The 27,103-nt window shown below is 40.7% G+C and overlaps 1 protein-coding gene across 3 annotated transcripts in view; it reads right to left on the bottom strand.

Moving 5' to 3' along the window:
* Positions 1-27,103, bottom strand: part of rap1gap2a (RAP1 GTPase activating protein 2a) — a 118,409-nt gene that overhangs the window by 83,481 nt on the left and 7,825 nt on the right. For 2 of the 3 annotated variants that reach the window (XM_049576100.1, XM_049576098.1), the window contains exons 1-2: positions 14,953-15,326; positions 9,740-9,775 (exon numbers count right to left, since the gene is read on the bottom strand). In XM_049576100.1, coding sequence (XP_049432057.1) covers positions 9,740-9,775; positions 14,953-14,996 — 80 coding nt within the window. In that variant the 5' untranslated portion in view covers positions 14,997-15,326. Of the gene's footprint in view, positions 1-9,739; positions 9,776-14,952; positions 15,327-27,103 lie in introns of those variants that run through there. The other variant, XM_049576099.1, reaches the window with a different exon arrangement.

Here is a 27,103-nt window from a genome sequence, read left to right on the forward strand (position 1 = left end):
TGGGAACACATACAGAAAACAAAAACACTGTTTCATTACACTCTACTCTTATCCAGCATGTCCTTCAGAACTGCACTATATGTTGCATTAGATTTGGCTGTCCTGTAGTCTACTCTACTTAAGGTATACTTTACTCACAAAATAATTATTTGTATATCAATTGCACACCTCATGTTACATTGAATTTATGAAGAAAATGTTTTTTCTCACACGTCTCCATGATTAACAAAAAAAAAACAAAAAGAAAAAAGAATCCAGATTCAGAGACAATGTTTGCTGAGGTGAAGTCAGAGGCAGCTGCATTTAGTAACAGCAAAACTTTAGCAAAATTAAACAGTTGATAAACGTCTGATTTATCCAGTTGTACGCCAAGTACTTCCCAAACAGACAGCCCTGTGCGACAGGGAACTGAACTAAAAATGAAACTTAGCGATGTTTTTTAAAAGACCAAACTCCATTGACAAAAAGAGATATTCAACCTCACTGCACATGGGAGCTGCTGGTTCCATGCTGCTGCCTTGATCAATTGATTTGTTGGTGTTATTGTTTGACTTTGCTGAATCCAAACTAACCTTTTAAAAAAAATTCCCACAATACCACTAACACACTACATGATGGAGGTAGCAGTGGATCAGCAGCTCCCATGTTCAGTGAGGTAAAATTACTGATTCTGTCAGTGGAGTCTGGCCTTGCAGAGAGCATAAATAAGTTTCACTTTTAGTTCAGCTCCTGTCTGTTTGGGAAGTAGTGAGCATACAACTGAATAAGAGACCTGGATTTTATTGCACGAGTTGTGAGAGTTTGTGAATGGATATTTTCATATGTTTTTGCTGGTGTTAAACACAGTCGACTATGACTTCAATTCATCCCAAATTTGGATTCAGCGTTCATCGTGAACAAAACATTTTCTTTACGCAATCAAAATAACAGTAAATAACTGATACACAAATGGGGTGAGGTATTCCTTTAACGGTTCTATTTACTAAGTTTGCTAACCCCCTCTAATCTTTGTTTCTCTAGATTAGCTACTTGAACATCAAGAGCAGCTACTTGTCCTGCGGTCCACATAAATGTATTTACAATATCTTACAATATAGAAAAAATAATAACTACAAAATGAAATGATAAATAATAGTACTACCTCTTAGAAAATTGTGATAACCTATTAAGCAATCCTGTAAACTGAAATAAAGCAAAACAGAGAGCTCTCCCCATTACTATCACATCAGTATAACTGGTTCTATATTCAGCCACTTCACTGTGTAAATAAATTCAACTTTTGCATTTTATAAAGGTGTCCACTATGACATCAAAACAAATAAAATAACAAATAAATACATTATACGTCTTATAACATACTGCTGTCTTCACTCTAAAGTGTTTTGTGTATTGACAGCAGTTGAATCACAATACTTTTTCCAGACTTAAATAACTTCAATTAATTATTACATATAGTTTGTTTATTGGTAAATATTGCTGTAAATTCTTTGAGCACCTGTCTCATAATGTTCCATGATTCAATCAGTATCCCCTGATGCCATCAGCTTTTACATGATGTACATCTCAGCTTTAAAAGCTTCACCTACAGATAAACTGCAGATTTGAGACAACTGAGGAAGTGATAGAAGAAAGAGAAGATAAAAGACTTACTGTAATCCTGTCATTACAATTATTCAGACAGTGTAAAAACACACAAACAACAGACAGCAGTTACTCACCACAGTTTGCGGGGCATCGTCACACTCTGTTAAGAAGCTGATCTGGTGCAACCTCTCGCCCTCTCTATCTCTGGGTTTCATCCTCCCTCTCCTCTAACATTGTCCACTTGTAATATTCATTTACCCTCACCACCACTTCAAGACAAAACCCACAAACAGATGCATGTGTTTGCTCACATGCACACACACACACACACACACACAGAGGTTTAATTATGCAGTTATTAATGAGGTGATGTGAGTGGACGGTGAAGGCGGAGAGATCTCTTTGTAGTAACCATGAGCAGAGGAGAGGCAGAGGAACACCGGGGATTAATGACAGAGGAGAGGGAGGAGGGTGGAGATAGAGGGAGAGAAAGTTTCAGCGAGGGAGGAAATAAAAAGCACAGTGTGAACTGAGGGCAGGCAGGCCAGAGAAGGGAGAAGACAAAATGAAACCAGCACACCTGCTGCCCTGCAGCCGCAAACTTTGAAGTGAGCCGTGCATCTGAGGTTTTTGTTCCCTTGGCCTTCCACTTCCCTTTTTCACCTTTTCCTTTTTTTCCTTTGTGGCTTTATTCTCCTATATATTCCTCCTTGTACAATTTCATCGTAGGAGTCCAGCGACCAGCTACTGAGCCAGCAGAGGAAGCTTAAAGTCACAGGAGCATGACAAGCTGTGAGTCATGTTTACTAAGTCCAGGCTTTCTCAACCTGTTTGGCCTGTGATGCTGCTTTGCTGTGGCTTTAAGTGGCATCATTTTTAATGGCATTTTCTCATATCCAAATTACTTTAGAAATCCAGTGTTAGCATGTCAAGCATCCCCACAACTATGATGATGAACTCACTTCTCTATCTGTCCCACCTGCCCTTTGCATTTGATTCTAATTGGGAGCCATTATAAATTTGGGTTGACACATTAATCCTTCCATTTCTGCCTAGTGGCATCGCTGTTTCTCTCATTATAAAGACATACCAAACAGACAAAGAACTAGTAGCGACAAAAGCCAACTTTACTTTGCCTCACGTATCCTGTGTCTCAGCTGAAAAGTTGCACATGAACACACTGCAAAGAATACCGCTGACAGCCAACCAGCATGTATGTTCTGTGCCTGTGTGAAGAAGGAAATAACTCTCCACACCAGCAGATGGCAGTAGTCTGTATTCTTCATTGAATAAGGGAAACCAGAAGACTGATAGGACAGATTGAAGACCCAACCAGTGTTGGGTAAGGGTTACTTTAAAAGGTAATCAAAGTACGTGACTGTGTTACTTTTTTTAAAAAAAAAAGTAACCAGTTACTTTGCTGCGTTACTCCCTGAGAAAAGTAACTCAAGCACTTTTAAAGTACTTTTGAGTATTCTACATTTCTTATTGGGCAATGGACCACAGGGCGCTAAGCCTACATTTTTTTGTCTCCAAAATTAAAGTTATGGACCACTTGCCCTTCACTGAGATCCAGTTCTCCCATCACAGCCGTCACTTTGACCAGTAGAAACACAGAACGATCTGCTGCCGTAAACAACTGTATGACAACAACACCCCAGCGTTTTTAATATTTCCTCTAGGGATGTTATCACACAGAGTAAAAGGGGGAAATGATGGTGTGAAACAGCAGAGGCACTTTGTCAACCCGCTGAGTTAACCTTACTGTCATTAGCATCAAGCTAGCAAACAATGGTACATCTTCACTGTCCGACATAAAGTAACGTTAATAACATTAACAAATAGCGGCGGGGCTTTTACTCACCACAGCTGCAAAGGCTCCCAGCTTCATTTGAAACAAACTACATTATTTATTAATCCCTCTGTGTGTTTCTATATTTACTTCTTATCTGCTCCGTTGTCTTTGTAAAGTTAACATATCGCACCGTCATTTCAAACTCAACACTTGTTTCAAATTAAAAGCCCCTTATAACCTCGGCTGATAGAATCCCTCCATTTTCTAAATAAGCTTTTATTCTGAAACATTTGTCAGAACTTCCTGTGGAAGATACAGTAGCTTGACAGTTTACTTATGGCGCTTCAAATGTAGCTCCTGCCATCTGCTTTTAGGTGACTACAACAACATGTCGGCTGGCACGTGAACAGACACAGTTATGGCAGTGACTCAAATAATAGTAAAAGTAATAAAAACAGGACAAGAATAACCCGATGACATCACACACGCCGTGAAAGATGACCGGGGATAATTGGTGAGTACCAGCGTGTAGCGTGTACCAGGCATAATGCAAGTCCTGAGTCTGAAATATGTCTGTCAGCGAGTCCTACTCCACCTGTTTAGACTCCACCATAGACAACGGCAGCATTTCTCCGACCACGTAGCGAGCCACAAGCTCCGCGGCTTCTTTCAGACTGATAGGTTTAACGTTATCTCCGTTATTAGAACCAAACGACAGCCATTGCTGTTTCGGAGCTGAAGGACCAGCGTTCTAAAAGTAATGGAAGTAACTGATGTCTTGTTTGAAAATGTACTCAAGTATTTGATTACTCAAACAGCAAACTAACGCGTTAGGTTACTCGTTACTGCAAAAAGTAATCAAAGTAGCCTACTCTACCCAACTCTGGACCCAACACAACCTGACACTGAAAGAACAAAGCATATTTACCAGCCCATGATACAAGGTATTTTAGCATAGTGTTCAGATGCCAGTGAAGAATAAGACAAACAATTAGGAACTGTTTCTGCTAAAGTAAAAATAATCTTAATTTATATAAGAAGTGTGCATCAATCTCACCCCCTCTTGCTTACTTTCCTCACTTCCATTTCTCTTCTTGTGCATCGAGCTAAACTGCCAATCAGAGTGATTTCATTCCCTGATGGGCTCCGTCATCTCGATGCTGATTCAACATGCTGAATTGGCTGAAAAAAAAAGCTGACGAAGGCCAACGGTGCGGGATACATCGCAAAAACTAGGGCACAAGATGTTCCCCAAAGGCCCAACACTGACCAACAGCAGAGTGTTGGCTTGGTTTATCGGTGCCTTTAAGGGAACAGTATGTCGTTGCATGAAGCAGTGAGGTTACAGATTGCACCGGCGTTCCTCTCCCCTCACCCTGCATATACAGAACCTACACCAGCCTTCCGTTAATGTAAAGACATCCTCTCCAGAGCCAGTGTTTGGTCTGTCTGTCCTGTGCCACTGTATGGTTGTGCAACATGGCAGACTCTGCGGAAAAGGACCAGCACCATTGTAAATATGAAGGGCTCATTGTAACCTAACAAAATCACAGCAGTTCCTAGTTTCAGCTGAATATACACTAATGTAAACATAGTTATGAGTATGAGATCCCATTTCTGCTGATATATCCCCCCTCAATCCTTAACACTGCAGCTTTAGCTCTATGGGGCTTGTCTGTGCCTTTATTTTTTTTTTACATCTAACACCTGGATCAAACACACACACACACACACACACACACACACAAGTCTGTGCTATTCAGTGTCGGGGCAGAGTCACGACTCACTCATTCATATTCAGAACCTCTCCACAGCAGACGGTCTAATGACACCTGGCCAGAGACTGAGGGAGACACTGGAGATGTGAGTGTGTGTGCGTGTGTGAGGGAGAACACTGTAGATAACAGACAGGTCCTATTTTACATGACTCAGACTAACCTAATTTTTTTTCTTTGTGTCTGAAACAAAGCTGACTGTTTAGTGATTTATTACTGTGGCCTTTGGAGTCCAGCATTTTCATCCTGTGTGCCATATTCATGTCTAGATTTTTAAAGCGTTTGACTTCCATTTCTGTCTGCACCTTACTTATTTGTCTTCATATGTTGTTAGAAATCCGAGACAATCACTTGTTTTCAAAAGAGTAAAAATAAACTTGTACCTGTTTCCAATGCGAGTCACCTTTTATCTGGTATTTTAAAAAATTAAGAATTTTCCTTGGTCCAAGTGACAAGCTTAAGATCCTCCTGGAGTTCCTCTAATGGCCACTTGAGGCTGGCTCCAAAAGTGAGTCAATCCTCATAGACCTCCATGTTAAAATGCCCAACTTTACAGCAAAATTAAACATGTTTACAGCCTGGTACAAAAAAATTTAAAAAAAAAAGGTTTTGGTCTAAGTAGTTAGTTTCAACATTAATGATACATAATTAATAGTTACATTTTATATAACTCATCCATTCACATATTATTACAACTTAAAGTCATGCACAGTTAAGGTTGTGGCCACTCTGAGTGACTGGCTGTCCCCTCACTCCTCCACAGCTCCACCCCCTCATCCATGTATGGTCACTTCTGGCTCAACCCCCCCCCCAAAAAATGGTGATGGCCAAAATGCCAACACAGGAGTCCACAAACCACTGGGTGATGTCACAGTGGCTGCGTCCATTTTTTGGTTATACAGTGAGTTTATGCCTGAGCCATAGTAAAGGTAGCAGGTGAGAGATGATTTTAAAGATGTTTTCCAGAGAAGATATGTTGGTGTGATTGACTCAAAAGTGAGTGAGACACATTGAGAGTGGGGCTCATGGTGTGGGTACAGACACAGTTAATATAAACACACACACACACAAACACACACACAAGAAGCCCTTCACCTCCCATCACTACGGCAACCTCCATTAGCAGAGCTCGCCAGTTTGTTTCAACAAAGACAAGCTCCTCACACATAATATCCTCAAAGAACATCCCATGAAGCAGGTACACAACAAATTATATTCACATGAGCTCTCCACTCCTATCCAGAGTTAATCTGACCATAAAGATGTTTACACGATGTGACTTTCACTTCAAAGTTATGGTTTTCTCAACTTGCACAACCAAGTCACACATCAAAATCCTCATATGTCAAAACACCCACTGCTACTTCTCCTTTTACAGCTATCAGTTGTAAAGGACACTCATAATTATCTGTTGAACATCATCACTTCTTGTTTCCAAAACAAGACAACCACAGTGAGAGTGAACAATGGCAGCTGTCCAATGAGACATCAGCAAAGTAAATGGTGGAGTGACACGGTGCAGCTAACTGCAGCAGTTAAACAGTTTACTGTGGCTATGACAGGCCATGTGTTAGAGAAAAATAATTAGTCAAATCTGACTTGTGTTATATGCAACGTAATGTAAACTATCCTGCAGAAAGTGTGCACAAAACAGTTATATAAAAGTGTTATATAATTTCATTAAAGGGCCAGTGTGTAATATTTGGCATGGTATATTGTCAAATCTGAATCTGAATCTGAATATTCTACCCATTAGTATGTTTATACAAGTGTATAATCGCTATAAAATAAAATTTGTTTGGTTTTCATAGCCTTGCAGCTACTACAGTCCGGAGATATTGCTTGGCTAAATAAACAGCTGAGCTCTGTTTACAGGCTACGCTGTCAGTCAGTGTGCAGGCTGGAGATTGGTGGAGCAGAGAGGGGAGGGGTGCCCGCTAGGTGATGTAAACGAGAATGTGTGTATGGAGTGTGTGTGTTACGCTAGAAGAGTCAGAGTTTGGGACAGAGTCTTTTACCCCCTGGAGTGTTACCGGAGTTTTTGGAGTGCTTAAATAAACTGGCCTTTTTCCCGAACGCTACTCTGGTCTCCTGCTCGTGAGGGATTCATTACAATATCGTAACATGGTTTAGATTTCTAAATAAATATTCACCTCGTCACTAGATAGACCTACTCCTGAAAAACTCGTGTCTGCGCAAGGCTTTTTGTCCCTACGAGGCCACCATCATTTACCTGACGGGAGGAGTGAGCAAGTGAGCCCTGCAATCTGGAATTTGACCACTGATGTCACTGTTGTCAACGGTTTTCAACCCATTTTACACACTGGCCCTTAAAGTGGAGTTATAATTTATCATTCCCTCTGGGACAGTTAGTCCTCTGCATTTGACCCATCCAATATTTTGGAGCAGTGGGCAGCCACAGTACAATGCCCACAGACCATCATCTCTATTTCTGGGGCCAATGTGGTGATCAAGGTTAAAAGCAGGAGTACTGCTAATGCCTGACATGTATGCCTTTGAGTGTGGGAGGAAAACAGAAAAACACAGAAGAAAATCTAACTGGTGGGATCTGTAGCCATTAGCTTCTTGCCGAGTTGGAAGTGACCAGTTAATCACTGTGTCGTGTTGAGGTGAGTCAGTACGATCTGAGATCAAAATGATGCATTGTTGTTCATCCCAGTCTCATCCTTCAACTGTTGCCTTTAACAGCTTGTCCAAGTATGAAAAAAGCTGTTCAGAAAATCTATCCATCAGTGTGTTTAGCTGCAGACACAGGCAGTGTTTTTGTTTTAAGAAGAGAAGGGGACACAAGCAAATCTGGAGTTCTTTAAACCAGACAAAATTACTGCCTTGCAATTGTATGCCTGCACGAACCAGTCAAGTTGCAGTTACAGTTTACATCCATGACCGTCCAGACTAATAGTAGCCATTAGACAATGCTCCAAATATGAATGTTGCAAAGAAGCTACATATTCTAAAATGTGGATGCTTCACACCATCTTCCACCCGGCAACACAGAGAATCTATACAATCACCACAGTTACATGTTGGACACCCCCGGATTAGTGTCCCTGATTCAGTATCCAACCAAATGTCTCCCCTTCTGTTCCTGAGATATGATGTTGAGTCATGGCCAGAAAGTGTTTTTTGAGAACATTATGATGTTGCAGTGAAGTTGACCTTTGACCCTTTGGATATAAGTCTGTCAGCACTTCATAATTTCATCCTACTGGACATCTGTTTGAAATTAGTTATGGCCAATAACTTGTCTTGTGAGGTCACAGTGACCTTTGAACACCAACCTCTAACCACTGCATCGTTGAGTCCGAGTGGACGTTTGTGCCAAATTTAAGGAATTTCCCTCAAGATGTTCTTGAGACATTACCTTCACGAGAATGGGATGGATAACCCAAAAAACAGGCTGTGGCTGTGGCTGGCACAGAGGCTTTAAGCAAAAGCTATTGATCAACATAGATTTAGACTAACATAGAAGTTATCACATGATAATGGGATTTGTTTATAAATAAAGACGAAGACAAGGCTGAATAAGATTTCAAGACTCAAATATAGTTTTGGTAAATAAGAATTAATTATTGTCCTGAGAACACTGTCCATTGCTGCCTTTGACTAATCCTAAATTGCAATGTATTGATGTAAAATTTAGAATTTTTACCTATAAATTTACGAAATGTGAGATATTGATATAAATTTAGAATTCTTAACTGTAAATTAAAAAAAGTAACATTCATATAGAATTATTGTTTTTTACCTATAAATTAAAAACATATTTAAAGGTTACTTTCCAAAAATGCAGAGGATGAGTAGTTTTTGAGTCCTGAGTAGTATCTGCATGTTCAGTCAGGCTGCACACACTCCCCACAAACTTTGTCAGTCACAGGGGAGCCTGCAGCCACTCACCACAGAAAATACCTATGTTCCTGTGGGTGCAAGGCAGCCCATAGTATTTTGAAAACATGAGGGAATCATGTGGAAATGATACACTTGCTGCTTCATGTTCATAAAGTAAGCCACATTCACACCTGGGAGCCACATTGCAAACACAGTTTTTAACTTTACCTGGCTGGAGCAGTATAAAGGCTCGGCAGAACATGATTGAAATCACATTCCTCACACAGTGGCACATGAAGACAAGTAAGAAAGAGGTGGCAGGTGAAGAGTAAACAATGAAGTGATGAGGGAGTAGAGGAATGAAGAGAGAGGGATAAATTTAGGTAATTTTCACTTGTTGTGAAAGACCTGCTTTGAGCACAGTATGAGTTGGAGTGTGTATTGTTTTGTGTGCTGCTCAATTGAAATGTTTGTACTTCTACAGTGAATCGATTGTTGAGGTTTTAGTCAGAATCAATCACTATGAAAAGTGGAAATAGCGTCCATATTAAAAGTAGCTTTTAAGTTAGGCCATATCCACAGTGTCAGTTTTCATTTGTGAGCTGTTACGCACCAGTGCTTGTGGGGAATTTCTCCACAAGCTCATTTACACAAATTATAGCTTTGAAGGACTAAATAAGATTATTAACTACATGTTGAGATAAAGCTGATAGTGTTAGAAGCAAGGAAAACTTACCGGGCTTTCAGTGCAGCCAAAGTGGACTTGTCAATCCTGGAGAAGGAGCAGGAGAGAAAAGGAGATACACACACACACACACACACACACACACACACACACACACACACACACACACAAAGAGAGAAAGACATTATTGACCATGTCTCTGATACAAACTGCTTAATCGCAGCAATTAAATTCTTTGCTGTAAGTGCTCTTTTCTTAACAGATTAAGGACTTGAACTCCGTAAATCAAGATGGTGAAGAGTAAAACTTCACCTCAGCATGGTTCCCCTGGGTGACTTGGCACTTAACGCTACAGCTGATAGCTTTTATGAAAATAACTTTTAGTCATTTGCAACAACTGTCACCATATCCACACCGTACAACATTAGATAGGTAGTCTAAGTGCTCATGTCTCTTATGGTCTGTCCATTTATCCCAGCGTTGCACATGTGTCCTTGCTTTAGTCCTTAGGTGAAAGGTCAGTTTTTTGGACTATAGCTCCTCTACAATGTCCATCCACTGTCCTGGACTTGGAGGGTCATGTTTCAGCCACTTCCTAGTAATGACCTTTTCATGCCAGTATAAGTATTTTGAACCGATAAGTGTCCCTCTTATGAATAATGTCCTCTTCAGGTATTAATCCCAAGTACACAATCCGTGGGTCCCTTGGGGTTTTGTAACCTAAAACTCTCTCAAGGATCAGAATAATCCTATCCCAGAATGTTTTTGGTTTTATACATGACCAATATGTGAGTGATTGGCATTCGCCTCCCCACAGAACCTCCAGCAGTGCTGTTGTTTGAATTGTGAATATGGTGTGACAAAAAAATCTAATTATATTCTTCCAGCCAAATTCTCTCCATCTTTTAGAGCTGGTGGAGGTTTGCTGCGTGCCACAGGTGGAACACTACCCATCTCCCGACAGATTCATTTTCAGTCCTGCTTCCCATTTTGATTTTACACACAAAATATTCCTTCAATCACATTCTTGTAAACTTTACACAATTTAGAGACTATTGGGGGGGGGGGGGGGGGGGTATGTCTGTCAATACTTTGATCACATCTTTTACCATCTCCTGAAATCCCTTTTTTCCCTTATCTCGCTATTAATGGTGCTATATTTTAGTGTACTGTTTAGCTGTTTGCTCCAGCTGTTCTCCAGTGCTTGATTTTCACTGTTTTTCAACATGGTTGCCAGACCACAAACTCTCATTTTACAGCTAAACAGTACAATAAAATATATGTCTGAAAACATCTGAGGCGAGAAATAGAACGCAGTAACAGAACCTTGATTCATATTTTATTAGCGCTGCCCAGTTTGACAGTTTGACTGCAGTTCACAAGCCGTGATTGACATGATTGACAGCTGCGTTAGAGATGTGTCGGCCCTGATTGGGTGTTTTTGTTCATGTGCAGTGGATAGTTGCGAATGTCATTAGAAGCACTATGAGGAGGCAGGGAATTTTTTTTCACAGATTATTTGTGTCTTGTACCACTGTCTGGATAAAGTGACAATTTCAGCAAAATGACAAAAAGTTATTAAAGCTTTAAAAGAATGGTCATTACCATGCATTTCCTCTCCTGTTATATTGGCATTAACTTTATTGTAAAAGGGGAATATCTTCTTTCATGTGAAGCCTCAAAGTAGGTCATACAGTGTGCATGTTCACTGCATGAACCACACATTTGCATGAATAAGAAACAAAAAACATTTCAAAGGTGTATAAAGCACACTGGTAAAATCTATGTTTCCCTGCATATTTTGTGCTTGGTGCAACCAACCTAACCAGGTTATAAAGGCCAAAAATAATTGTGCTAATTTACATAAATAATCTGTAATTCAAACAGATTAGGTAGAGCCTGAGGACACTTTTTACAGCACAGATAGGTGTCACTGTAATGTCACTGGCACAGAGCAGAGCATGCCTCATGACAGCTGACATTATTTAACAAGGTTGCATCTCCACAACCTGCTCAGACCGGTTACAAGAGGTCACAGTGTTTATAAGGGATTTTTTTTCATGCCTCACTACACACTGCTCACACTAAAAACATAGAAAGTCAGAAGATGTCATGTTATCAACCCTCAAGTTCAGTTATTGCTAATAATAGAGGAGGATCTGTGAGGCACATGAGGCTTTTGTTTGAGTCAAAGTGTACTTACAAATGTTTTTAATTCATTTGCATGTGTATGTGAGAGTGTGTGCACATGGATCAGTGTATGTGCATGTTCAGTGCTTGTTATACAGAGCTCTCACATTAATTCTTTAATCCCATTAATTTGCAAACTGAACCGTGCAGAATGGTGCCAGATCTAGTTCATGCAAATACATGCACTCATAACAGACACACACATATAATCACACACTATCTTTACTACATCCTCGCCCTACCTCGATGTTTTAAATATCATTTGAATTTTTTCCAGGGTTTTTGGATGGCGTCAATAACAGTACGCATTGCAGCAGCGTCAGCAGAGGCAAATTGCCCTGAGCAGAGAGAAATGAGCTTCTGTGATGTTATCTTACACAGAACTGGATATTCCTTTCTCAGGTGACAGATTTATATTGGACTACAGCCAGTGAAGTAGTTAACGCACCTGGGAAACTGCTGTAGTTTATACAAAAGTATGAATACTGCATATTAATGATGCCCCTCAATCAACAGAAATACAGTCAAATAAGAGATTAAACACATCCCAGCGGATGTCTCACATTTTGTTTCCCGCTCTGCCGCAGTGACACCTTATTTTCTCAATGGTATCTGATCTTGCTGGACTACAAATGTTGGCCTCTTTCATATTGTAATGGAGCTGCAGTCTGTGCTCTCACAGGATTTATCACTAAGCAGCTGAGAAGATACACCACCCACCTTATGTCTGAATCATCAAACAGATCATTCTATCATGTGTAAGCTTTATTCATCCCACATCTTAGGATGAAAGGAATACTACAATTGACTGTGTGTCTGCATGTAAACACGTCATAGGGACAAAACTGTTGTTTGCCTGCTCAAAGACAGACCTTTATTTGGTAATGGATAAACTCTCTGAACTAGCTGTCCATGCGTCAATGTCCAAAAAGAGAAGACTGGGAGCCTGATAATTAGAACTTCAGATAGTCATACTTTGTCCCCCAGAGGCTGCGATACACATTGCATCTTACATCTTAAAATTATTAGAACAATCCTCATGCTGCAAATTGGAGGCTTTAAAGTAGTAGGGCCCCATTTTGAGTGTGGGTGGAAAACTCATAAAGTATCCAAAATCTCTATCTTCTCTGATGCATACATGAATATAATTTCTATTTAATTATGTATGGATATTCTTTTATTTTTAAAAAAAAATTAATAAATGACAGTAAATAAATGACACAATACTATCAGGATTCATTCAACAGCATACTATGGTTTAGGGCAGGGGTGTCAAACCGACCGGCCAAAGGGTCCAACTAGATGACTAAACTAAGAGGTGCCAGGTTTCAGGAGCACGTTAAACAATGTGTTGCCTACTTCATGTTGTTTATAGATATTCAACATTCAAAAGAATCTGAATCAGGAAATGTATGGATAAATACATATGTAATGACAGTGAGAAGTCGACTGACTGAATGTGGCTGAGACACTGTTGAAATTGCACTTATCTTTTCTCAAGACATCTCAGGCTGTTAATCTGTTTTGTGAAAGGATGAATGTCTACAGAATGTACTTGTAATTCTTTACCAAAAAAAAGGGCACATAGGTTATTGTGCGATGGTTTTTAATCGGTCTGGCCCATCTGAGACCAAATTTGGCTGTATGTGACCAATTAACTAAAATAAATTTGAAAAATCCTTCTTAATAAGTCTTTTCATCTCATATTTAGCCTTCGAGACATTTCAACAAGCCTGAAATTCTGATAATTGCACATTTTGAGTAATTTTATATTTTAAAATGACATTCTTGGTAATTCTTGAAAAAAAAGTACCCTGTTGGCACATTCTTTCCTAGAATAAGATTATTGCCTAAAAACTTCTTCGCAGTTTCCTGCAGCAGGACAGGTTATTCCACGAGGCATACTTTAATTTGTAGAGGAATTATTATCACTTCTCTAATTTCTGCGCTGCAGCTGTGCATGATGACTGTTCACACAACATTCAAACGTGTTGCTGAGCTGAGCTGTTCCTGATCTGTCCAGCGATTAAGTATTGCACCTCCATTACGTTGGGCGACTACCAAGAGTTAGATTTAACAAAGAGTGGTCGAATACAAAGCAGCAGAGGCCAAGATGTCCTTTAAGTCCCTAGCATGGCCAAAGCCCGCAAAACACTTGATTTCAAAACTCCTATAGTGCAATTCAGGGTTATTTTCTGTCATGCTAAAATCTCCCTCACAGCCACTGCAGACATTACACAGCTGTTTTCATGGGGAGAGTGCTCCTCATAACGAGTACACTGAACTCCATGTGTGCCTTTAAGAAATCACCTGTTTTTCTAAACACATCAGATTTTTTTATTCTGTTTTTATTAACCCTGTTACATATAATATGCTGCTCCCGGGGCCTGTCTCGTTTCAGGCTATTTCAACCAGTCAGCAGGACATGCCGCCTCAGTCCAGCTGGGAAGGTTAAGTGCTCTGGAGCAGCGCTTCAGTGTCAGAACGACAACCAGCAAGGGAGCAAGCACAAAAACACTCCATCCGAGTGTGTCAGCGCATTCAGCGCTAAATGGGCTCCCTGGCATCTTCCTCAGCACTGCATTATGGGAACTAAACTCGCCCAATAGAGCAGGAGAACATGACTGGTAAGAGCTGTGCCCACAGTCCCATAGCAGGACAGCAGCAACAACAACAGATGCAGACTGAGACAAAGCAGCCTGTTGATGGTGTTGCCTCCCTGAACGGAGACAGCACAGAGTGAAACTGTACATTCATACACACACACACACACACACACACACACACACACACACACACACACACACACACAGGCTGTCACACAAAGGACAGAGTGTCAGAGGTGTGACACAGAGGAGCAACCTCAGCCCTCCACCCATCCTTCCTTTTTAGAAAGAAGTTGACATATCTGCACCACACACACCCATAACACCCAGCACATGCACATTTCAGCAGCGTTATGTGCATCATTTAATCTCACTGTACAGCCGTTATCATAATGTGCACAGTGATGAGCATGAGGCAGGTACATAATGCAGAAACACACATTAGCATCTAATAAAAAGGAAACATACCATCCAAATCCACCAAATGACACGCTTCTCCTCCTCCTCAGCATTTTGTCAGACTGAACTTCTCAGCAGTCTCTTGCTCTCAGGCTCTTTCCTCTGGGAAGTGTATGCTCTGCTGACAGTCACTCTCTCTCTCTCTATACTGTGTATACTTGCACTTTGTGTCTCTCTCTGACCCGGTCTCCCTGCCTCCCGCCCTCTCTCTCACTCTCTCTCTCGTCACTATTTACCCTTCTCTTCTCTTTTGTCTCCTTCTCTTCTTCTTTGCCACCCGGCTCCTAATAGCAGTTGTTTTCTACTCTGTCACTTGCCCAGTCAACTGCTTTCCTGAAACACTACTTGCTCTTTGACTTTCACAGACTGTTTAACACACACAACTCAACACTCTGACACATACAGGTACACTGAGGTAGATACACATATCAGCAAGGGGAGGAGCAAAGTGAGGAGGGGCCACAATTTACCATCTGAACCTCAGTGGTTATTTCCCAGAGACACTCGCACACTGAGGGCTGTTCTGCAGATGTATTTTCAATCCTCACAACTAGCCTCAACATCTGTGGTCTGCCCACATACCCGCCACCAGCAAATTAGGTCACTTTCTACACTGGGTAACCTATGGTGAGCCACTCACAGTTCTCATTCTGAGAAATGCCAAAACACTCTGAATAAAGACTAAAAAACAACACAATATTGTCATTTTGATATGGATGGTCAAGGTCATTATTGTATTAAAACTGTCTACTGGAACTCCTGCCAGATATTCAACAGCTGAGTGAAACTAGATTCATACATAGAGTGCAATATTAGACCATTAAAGGCAAAGGGAGGGGTTGAACAGCCGTGCACTCAGACTGTGGTGTATACATAGAAACCTCCTCTGTTGTGACCAAAGGGAGTGTCCTTCCTGACACCCTTCCTCCTCACTCCACATCTGACAGGTCTCACTCTCAACAGTTAACGTTCCAACAGCTAATGAAAGAACTGAAAGAGGGTTTCCAGCAAAGCTTTGTTTCAAGAAAACTTACAGGGTACTTTACACTTCAAAAAATATCTGTATATTGAGACACTGTTTAATTATTAGCTAATATAATAAATTCCAATGATGGCTGCATTAAGCTGTTTTTTACCCTTCTTTAACTAGAAAAACCTCTTGAGATTAAAAACACTTGAGTGTCCTGGCCAAGACAGGCAGCAACATAAATTACAGACAGACAACATAGAACAAAAATAAAGAATAAAAATATATAGCTCTAAAGCAAGCAATATAAAACACAAGATTAAGATACTACTATAAGATTACTACAAAGAACTGCCAAAAAGTATGTTAATACTAGAAATGAACCACACAACTAAAAAAATGGCAAGTACACATGATTACAAAGACCAGCTAAGACACACTGTGACATTGGCATATATTGTGTACAAAAATGGGGAACCAGGAACCAATGAGTGCAACTTTAAAGAGGCAACAGATAGCATCTTTTCCTAAATATATCATTATGATAATGTGGGTTGCACAGGGTAGTGTCCACAGTAAAATCAGACTATCAGCGTTTACATGGGTTACTGAGTGGCTTTGTAATAAGCTTCTGCCACCGGTGCCGAAATTTCGCAGAAAAAATATGCTTTACGGCAGGAAACACACCATGTACTGCGAAATTGGTCGGTGAGCCAATCAGGGACTGGAGCGGGTCCTTATGAGGTGTTGGGTATGAGATAGTTGAGTCACGAGCACAATGGCAGACGGACAAAGTTTGGAGACAAGTGAAAAACGGCCCAGCAAAAGAAAACAAGCTCCTCTGTCTGAGGAGGCAAAGAAGAGCAAAAAGGAGAGTGATAAATGAAGAGGAAAAACAAGAGTAAACCTCAGTCAGGCATTCAAGAGATGGAGGGAGCTCCGTGACCAAAGAGGCTTCAACACCATGTCCAGCTAGCTTTCTTTCTAATGGATCAGTAAGTAACACGGCTAAATGTTAGCTAGACGAGAGAGGACTGTACTGTACTGGCTGCTAGTTCATTCCTAGCTGGCCAGCATTGCAAATCGCCGCAACCAGGGACGAGGTAGCGAGTGTTGGTCGTCTGACGTCCTCGTTGCTATTCTACAGCAGCCCTCGGACAACAAAGTTCAGTGTTCACTTAGCTGGGCATAACTTAGCTGGGCGATGTCCGTCGATAGCTGCCTCCGTGAGAAGAGAACAGAAGGAAGGGAGGCAGCTATCGACGGACATTGCCCAGCTAAGTGACGCCCAGCTAAGTCAACACTGAACTTTGTTTCCCATTCAATTTGAGCTCCAACCGGCCGCATCGTTTCCATATGGTACCGTTTATTCTAGAATCTAGACTGTTTACATATTGGTGCATATTGGTATAATTCCACTGTGTCTACTGTACTGATACTGTACATATTGGTATAATTTACTGTGAGTTGTTTGTACTGGTACTGTGCATTCTGGTATAATTATTTGCATTACTATTTGTTTTTTCTTCAGATAAATCTGATAATTGTTGCTCGGTCTCTTTACTCTTTTATTTCGTGGAGTGTCCACACACCCTCTCATTCTACATATACATAGAGATATACCGGTGGCTTTACAGTCTATACATTTTATTTAATTTAGAGAGTCTAATAGAGTCATATTATTGATTATCTCTGATCCCCACGGTCAATTTGGTCATTGCGATGCAACACCACTGACAGTAAGTGGCGCCAAGCCAAAAAAACCCGAATCCTATCTGTTGCCTCTTTAAGTCCTTCTGCAGAAGATTCCACATATAAATAAATGCTTGCTTGCCAAACTCCGTACGTACCCTCAGTACAGACAATAAAAACATGCTTTGTGAATGCAGGGCATAGCCATTTTAATTTTTTGCTTAATGTACATACATACACATGCTGGAGGAAGGCCAAAAATAGCTTTGTAAACAAGAGAATGCCAATGAAAAACTCTTCAAAACTGTAAGGAGAGCCAGCCAACCCGAGCACACAGGATACAGTGATGAGTCACTGGCTTACAGTGATAAGTCTCAATGCACCGTGGTACGGGGTACACTGTCCAAAGCATGCAAACACTGAGGGGGTGCATTCTCAGTCAGTTCTCTTCAGTCTCCTTTTGGCTAAGAAAGAGAATCAGTTTCTATTTCTAAAATCAAAATCCAGTTTCAGCTTCAGCTTCTTCCACAAGCAGTTCAATGTGTGGTTTAAAAGAAAGACAATCATCTAACACAATGCACTGACATTCACAAGATGAAGCACACTTTTCTTGTTCTGAAAGGCAAAAATAGTCTGGAGATTTTAAAGCTTCACCCTGGCTTTTGTGAATGATATGCACTTTGTTTTCTTATCAACATTCAAGACAAGCGTCAGATTGAACAGGAACTGCTGAACAGCGATTGACGGGGGTGGAACATACTGTAAACCCCTGTGCTGACCCCCCACCCCACAACGACCGCCTTCTGTGCATTGTGTGTGTATCCTGTCACCTACTGTAATGCCCATAAAGTATGGAGTAAACATCAGACTACACATTGCAGCGTCATTATAGCCAATATCCAGAGACCTGAGGGGTATTCCAGGTAGGAGGTTCAACAAACTCTGAGTCTAACCCTGAACTCTGAGTTGATTTACCCTGAGATGGGAAACTCTGAGTATCCGGTTCCAGAACAGCTGATCTGAGTTAGTTCAGTCAACTCTGAGTATGTTCACTCTGAGTTAAGCTGACAATAAAAAGCCATCATCGATGGAGCTCCGACTCCATGATTCACCATGGCAACAGGTAAATAAAAGACAGCGCCTCCATTTTAATCCAGTGGATGTAGAGATATTAATGCATGTGTAGCAGACGGTGCACATTTATCTTTAAAAGAAGAGCCTGAGTCAGAGCGAGGAAAGTGTAAATAAGTTAACCATAAAGTTAATAAAAAAGTTTGATTCAGTGTTGTCCGTTTATTCATCATTTATCAGACTTACATTTCCTTAATGAAGATAAAGTGGTGGAATCTGACTGTGTATCAGGCTGTAGATACATTACATTATATTAATTATACATAATAATATATTTGGGGCGGCACGGTGGTGTGGTGGTTAGCACTCTCGCCTCACAGCAAGAGGGTTGCCGGTTCGATCCTGGGCGTGGGAGCCCTTCTGTGTGGAGTTTGCATGTTCTCCCCGTGTCAGCGTGGGTTCTCTCCAGGCACTCCGGCTTCCTCCCACAGTCCAAAGACATGCAGATTGGGGACTAGGTTAATTGGTAACTCTAAATTGTCCGTAGGTGTGAATGTGAGCGTGAATGGTTGTCTGTCTCTATGTGTCAGCCCTGCGATAGTCTGGCGACCTGTCCAGGGTGTACCCTGCCTCTCGCCCGATGTAGCTGGGATAGGCTCCAGCCCCCCCGCGACCCTCAAGAGGATGAAGCGGTGAGAAGATGAATGAATGAATGAATGAATAATATATTTGTTCAGATTGAATCTGATGGGGAAAAACACAGGAGGCAGAAGATTTAAAACATATAGGCTAGGCTATAGATCAAAGACATAAAGACATGACTGTAAACTCACAGTGTGACCCAGTAATAATATGTTTGGTGATTTGCACTTGAAAAGACGTTGAGGTTAAAATACAGTAGATTTTAAAATGTTGGACATCTATTTGTATCTTGACTCAACAGCATTCAGTGACTTTATTTCAGCTACAAATGTAGTAAATGTAAAGACACTGAAATGCTGCACCATTGCTCACTCAGAAATATGAACATATAATCCCCAATATTAGGCCATAGGAATTATGTTCCATCAGTGCGACCAATGACATCAGTGACAGAGATCATTAGTCATTGATACTACGTGTCTAAAGCTTCATACCGATTTTTAAATTTAAATAATTAGACCTACACATTATGTGCAATAAACATTTTGGAGCTGCTCTAACAGACTGACAGTCTGATCCTTGTGCACAGTGTCATAAAAAATAATAAATATAAAAAGGACAGAGGTTTGATTCTGAGCTGAGGATGAATTCTCCATGTGTAATATTTGAATGTAAAGACAAAAACCGATGTCCAAAGAAATGATTGATTTGCATAAATTCAGTAACTTAAGACAGTCCTGAGTAACAAACTAATATCCAGCAGGATTTAGACTGTGACAGACGGTAAATTTCTGCCAATTAATGCGCTTCGATACAAGCTTTGACACGGACTGAATGAATGAGGAAATGAAATGGCGTGTAAGAGGGAGGAGACAGAAAAAAACTCAGGGTTTATTGAAGAAAACCTGCCAGCAAGCAGGTTATGTTCACAGAGTCTGTTAGCATTGTGACTGACTCAGAGTTTCAACTACCTCTCTTTCTGGAACGGATAACTCAGAGTTTCCCTCATCTCAGGGTTAACTTAAGTTTTCACATAACCCGCTTTCTGGAATACCCCTCTGGAGAACAACCAGTACTACTGAAATGATTACGATGCATAACAACAACTATGCATATAAGTAAATAGATACAGCTGGAATAATAGCTTCTGGCCCCAGTTTTTGGAATCTGAATTATCATTACTTATAATCATTACTTTATGTGAAAGGAAATACACTGAAGGGTGTGTGAACCCCTCAACCTAACTGAGGTCACAACTTCATCATGTCATCATGGACTTCTGATGCCACAGTAACGTACAGGGAGCTCAAATTACAGAAGGGACGAAGCCACAGCTAATAATGTGGGCCACCAAGCTGGTTAACCGCCTCTGTGGCCACTGGAAGTGACATAAGGAACCACTGGTGAGTGCCTGCCCACACAGATAACGCACCGCCCGTCCAAAGCCCTACCCCAAATCATTCAAAATGTAATGAATGCAATTTAAATTTAAATTTTGGGATTCAATTTTTGGCTCAAGAAGTACACAAGTTGTTATAAACACCAAAGAGATACTGATTTCTTGGCAAAAAATAATTTAACTTCAGCTTGACTTTAAAATATGCATGTGAGCACCATATGAATGAAATAATACAGATCTAGCCCTGGGGTGTCAAAGGCATTTTCGTACACGGGCCTCATACAGTCAGATTTGAATGCAGGCGGGCCAGAGCAGTAAAACCATCCTATAAATAACATGCACATCCAATTTCTTTCCCCCTTTTTTTTGATCAAAGAAGTACATCTTAAAAACACTAATCCATTGACAAAACAGATGACAAACAGCCTGTGATTGGACCCTTTGGTGGACTGGTTCTGGCCCCTGGGCCGTGTGATTGACACCCCTGATCTCACCTTTGAAACATGGTTCTCTTACGAGACACAGGTACAAAATGATCTAGTGCTGCAGAAATTGCATTAGTTGAAAGTAGTGCAAATTCCTTAACAACTCTGGTTAACACAATCAACTGACATAAAGTGAATCTGGTATTTTGGGGACTTTGGCTGCCTGATAGTCCACCTATGAATCCAGTACAATGCTGTCACAGAGTATGTCCTCAAAGATCACCTAAGAGCTCAACACTCCTCTGACAAAGGTACTATTTAATCACATACCTATTTTCCAGGCTTTTGTTTCGGATTACACTATTGTTGTATGATATTTTTACACACTGTGTGAACTGGAGTTTAAAGGCAAACAATAGGCATGACACCACATAACAAAAGAAACTAATTATGCACCTAAGAGGTTCAAGGTTTCATTTTCACATGAAACCTGAACTTGGATGTCTTTCTTTTTCTTTAAATACAACCTTGATTTAATTTAAAAATCACTTCAAAAACTACTCATTGAATCCAAGCAAGCAACCAAACAAGCACTTCTGAAGCTCGCTGAGGATGATTCAGGTCAAAATCTTTAACCGTTAAATTGTATCAGTGTGCTCTGACTCACTTTTTCTTTGTGGCTGATGAGTGGATGCGCTCTCAGTCCATATCTCTATCATGGTGAGACTGCACTGATTAAAAGCAATAAAACGCTCCACTGGCATAATGCAGTGTGTGTCTGCGCAGTCTCACACACACACAAAGAAGAGTCAGTCTGGCACTGTATAAATAATTGTCATAATTAGAGATTAGAAACAATAGAATAGAATAGAATAGAATAGAATAGAATAGAATAGAATAGAAAATGGTTTTAACAGCATGTTACTGTGCTTCAGTAAACTTAGAAACACCCTATGTATGTACTATAGGCTCCCTGACAGTGACAGTTCTGCGTGCAGACCTCACCCTCCCTCTAGTGGTTCAGAGATGTCCTGTGAGTAATTTCAGTCAGACTGGTGGGGAAAAAAATGAAAGCAAGTTTGAAAGAGAGAAGAAAGTTTGTTGTTGATATATTGTAATTCAAGGTTCAGTTTTTCATTTTTGCTCAGACATATGCATAAGTTAACAAGGGGAAACATAAGGTGTTCTTATCCTGTGTAGTATCAACACTGGGTAATGTGTTCAATCAAATTGTCTGTCTGACAACAATGGTATCTGAAGTGAATTTGGCTAATGCATCTCTCTGCATAAATGGCATTGTTAAAGCACAGCAAGCTTTAGCATTAAACACAGACGCACATAGTTAGTGAATAGCTGGTGAGCATAGTGGAGCATTTAGCTGCTAAAGAACCAGGAGTCTCATTTATAAATGTTGCGTACGCACAAAACGAGGCCCCAAAGGGCTGTACGCCACTTCCCACGCAAAAGTTGTGATCTATAAAAACAGACTTGATGGGAGAAACTTTGACCAAGGTTTCCAAACATTGTGGAGATGGAAAATTGGCGACAGAGATGGTGAGTTGGAAGTTTGATCGTAGAAACTGGCAAAAATTTACATTTAGTTTACATTTTTTAGTATGGATGTTGTGTTATAAATGAGACCCCAGATGTGTTTGTTAAAAGTTGGTGGAGAAACTTAAGGCTCATGTATACTCCCTTTATGTACGTCTGTAACGTCACTGCATTTGTACTTCCATGCATCCTTTATGTTGACATAGATCGAGCCAACAGATGGCAAACAAGGCGATAGTAGAAGAGGTCATAACATTGTAGTTTTAAATAGAGGCAGCATTGTAGACAGTAGTGGTCTGCGTGTATAAGGGCCAATTATACAGCAGTAATATGTGTAACTAAGTCAAATGTACATGTGTAATATTAAGTATTATAATTACACAAAATTTGTTTCAGTTGTTATTACCTGACACACTTAGGCCTCCATAGTCAACATATCAAATGTTTGATACTCAGTTTGTGTACTCCTATGTTCACCTTTGGTGGTACCCCACCTATGAAGGGGTGTCTCCCACCTTACTTCTCCCCTTGCTGGTGTACTACATGGGAGAGGTAAGCAACATTGCTCTCATAGTAATTTCCGTGTTTTAGCGCTGTTAAGCTATTTGTAGAAGTTCATTTTTCAGTCTAAACTTATTGTATAATATGCTGACATATTCCTGTGTCACTTAATTTGTGTAGGGGCTCAAGTTATATTGTTGTGATTGACGGAGGATTTTGTTTTCACCTCTTGTTGTCAGGTATGTTTTCTGTGTTTTATTGAACTGAATTGAATGTAACATGGCTGCCCTTTTGCGGTTGCACTCCGTGGGAGCAGGGCTTGAGTTATATGGTCAGAATTGACGGAGGATTTTGTTTTTACCTCTTGCTGTCAGAGTTGCAGGTATAAACAGAGATTGCTTTCAAGGATATCCACGGTCTGGGCCTCTTCATATCAACACAACGCAGACAACACTAGAATCCACTGGTTACACATGCAGCCATATAACCGTACATCCCGACATGTGGACAGAGAATTCTTTTTACTGTATCATTGATTCATCCCGTTACGCTGTTATTTAAATTTCTTTATTGTGTCCTATGGTTGGATCTCACTTAAATAACTCTACACTGCCTCTACCATCTCCAATGGTACTGCTTTGTTTCATCTGTATCTGCAAGCCTTCAAGAAACGTGCACAAATAAGGTCAAAATGAACCCAGACAAAAGGCTCCGTCCATCTCTGTATCTGACGTTGAGCATACGAGCCCTTACAATCATTAGCTGTCTAGAAACACAACTTCAAGTGAATGCTGCGTTGCTGCGTATCTGCCAGATGTGTAATTAGGCAATGCTTTGCCAACAACTTAAAGGTGTTAATATGTCAGTGTTGTCTTCAGAGCTTGTTGTGCTGCCCCCGTGTGGCCAAAATAATCTATTACTATTGGTTTGAAGGAAAATATGCAGATTTCCAGATTTTCTTGTTTTCTTGTTTCATGTTTTCTTTACGCCACTGTAGACCGCTGAACAAATGCACTGTGGCTTTCATTTGACTTTGCCATGTTTATTATTTTTTTTGTCATGCTAGACTTGTTGCCTAAGTATCTGTTGAACAGAAAACCTTGTGGGATAATAATACTCCTGATTGCTTTATTGATCATCATTTGTAAAAGTCTCAACATTGTTTGTGTGACATTATTTCCCTCCTTTGACAACATGAACAATGCAACTGACGTGTCACCACTACAATGATGCAATTAAGTTAATGTGTTAAGCATATACTCTATAAACAGACTTTCTGATATGCATATTTTAGCATCATGCTGCTACAGACACAGTCAAGACAGCAGTTCTTTGATTCTTGGTTTGATGAGTTGCAGTCAGATTTAAAACAGAGCCTTGTGTCCTCCTTGTTTAATGTTATATGACCTCATGAGGCATGATTATTTATCTATTGCACCTGCCTACTAATTCCCATATGTGCTGCAGGTTGTAACAAAGGGAATTTTTCCTACTGATGCTGTCATTCTTTTGAACCATCATACTTTTAAAATTGAAAACATTTGTTTCTGTAGTTGCTTTCAGAGTCTGGTAAGAGTCCTCACTGTTGCTGAGTAAAACACATTGATATCATCCTATCCACACCACCAACAACACTTTCTCTGTCACTACTGAAATGTTGGGAATCAGGTTGTGTGACTTCATCCAACAGCAACCAGTTGGATGATGATGTCACCAGGTCACCACAGCGTGTTTGACATTCACCTCGCTCACACTTACACAGCTGCGCATGTGGGTGGGAGAGAGAGGTGAGAAAGGCTGAAGGCTGAAGCAAAATTAAACAGTAGCTAAACATATTAAGTCCTATTTATATTCCAGTTCTCTAATTCCAGGCCTTGTTTCTGCATCATGTGCAGCACTTTAAACCTAAAATAATTGATTTTTTGGCCATCTGGGGCAGCTGAAACAGGTTGTGAATACAACTTTTAAGGTTTCAGCTTTGCCTCTCCCCTGTGTTTCCTGTTTCCCCTTCCTGTGGCCTCCACTACAAAGCCAGTTCAACTTACCCCGTATATCTTTTCGTTATCTGGTTTGACTAACCCCTAACATTGTCTCTCTGGTTATCAACTAGTTAAGTCAAATCTTGGTTTCACTATCCAGCCACGAGCACATTCATGTGAAAGAGGTGGGGGTGTAAAGTAGGCTGCTTCATGTCATATGAGCTGAAACAGTATTAACGGTGTGAGACAGTAAAAGGTCAGTGGTGTGGGAAGTAGATGATACTCTGTAATCTTAAAACAGAAAGTCTAGAAACATTGAAGACACTATCCAAAAATTCACCATCAGCTGAGACTTAAATTACGTGGAGGTATTACTGAGCTATGGGCCTATGGGACATTAGTATGGGGTATTTTTTGCTGTTTAGTTGGATGATAATGAATCTACTCTAAACACATCACATAAAACACTTTACAGTGATAACTGTTTCTGCTGCTGAAGTAAAGAGTGGAAAAATAGTTAAAGGGATAGTGCACCCAAAAATGAAAATTCAGCCATTATCTACTCACCCATATGCCGATGGAGGCCCTGGTGAAGTTTTAGAGTGCTCACATCCCTTGCGGAGATCGGCGGGCGGAGCGGCTAGCACACCTAATGGCATACGGCGCCCCAGACTAATGTTCAAGAACACAAAATTGAATCCACAAAGTATCTCCATACTGCTCATCCACGCGCGGAGCACAGAGAAGCAGTCAGAGCTACAGGCTACAGTGAGGCTAAAAACAGAGTTCATATGACGTTTTTCAAAACAACTTTTTATGTCGGGGCTGCAGCACACTTGGATCACTACGGATGAGCAGTATGGAGATACTTTGTGGATTCAATTTTGTGTTCTTGGACGTTAGTCTGGGGTGCCGTATGCCATTAGGTGTGCTAGCAGCTCCACCCGTCGATCTCCGCAAGGGATGTGAGGACTCTAAAACTTCACCAGGGCCTCCGTCGGCATATGGGTGAGTAGATAATGGCTGAATTTTCATTTTTGGGTGCACTATCCCTTTAATGACTGATGAGTTTTATCTGACCCAAATGTGGCATTTGTAATAACAGAAGCTAATTAACAGTATGTGAATTAATTTACTAATAAAATATTATCTGTTGTATGCTAGTTCTCGTCACACAGGTGTCTCGTGTTACTTTGAGCTGCAGTAATGAAATCAGAGTGTAAAGGTAGCAGCAGTATCACTGCGGACTAAAGTAAACTTTGCATAATTTCAAATACTGCTAAAATCATGTTTTGTTGTGTGTAAATTATCTCTGCATTTGTTAGAAGCTCTGTTTCATAACCAGTGGAAATGCTCCTCTTTACCTGAGACCCCAGACTTTCGTCCATGGATACTTTTTTCTTCAGTGGTCCGACTGGTCAGAGGTCGGAGTGTTGACAGGCTGTGATCCATGAACCCTGAAGTTAACCTACTCCGGAGCAGGTTAGCTGTTCAGCATAAGTTGCCATGGTGATTTGTCCTGGTAAAAAGAGAACCAGCTTCGTAGTACTGAAAACCCTGAGTTAACGCAGAAGTTACCTCGCAAACTTAAAATCCTACTTTATATCACAGGCCTCTAGTGTCTCACGTTTGCTTTCAGTCTGTCTCTGTGTGTTTGCTGGGCGTGGCCTCCTGGTTCCCTCCTCCTTTAACTCCTCCTGATTGCCCGCAGCTGCTGAACCTGCACACCTGAACCACATCCATAATCAAGCCACTGGCTCAGACATCCGCATCCAGCCTCGTTCTTGTCTTCTGCCTCTCGATTTTGACTGCTCTGCCTTCAGCTAATCTTCAAACTACAATAAACTGCCTTTAACCATTCCCTGTTTGCTGGTTGTGTTTGCATTTGGGTCCTAAGTTAAACTGCCACAACAACAACAACAACAACAACAAC

The sequence above is a fragment of the Epinephelus fuscoguttatus genome, linkage group LG5 (genome assembly GCF_011397635.1).
Source record: "Epinephelus fuscoguttatus linkage group LG5, E.fuscoguttatus.final_Chr_v1".
NCBI lineage: Eukaryota > Metazoa > Chordata > Actinopteri > Perciformes > Serranidae > Epinephelus > Epinephelus fuscoguttatus.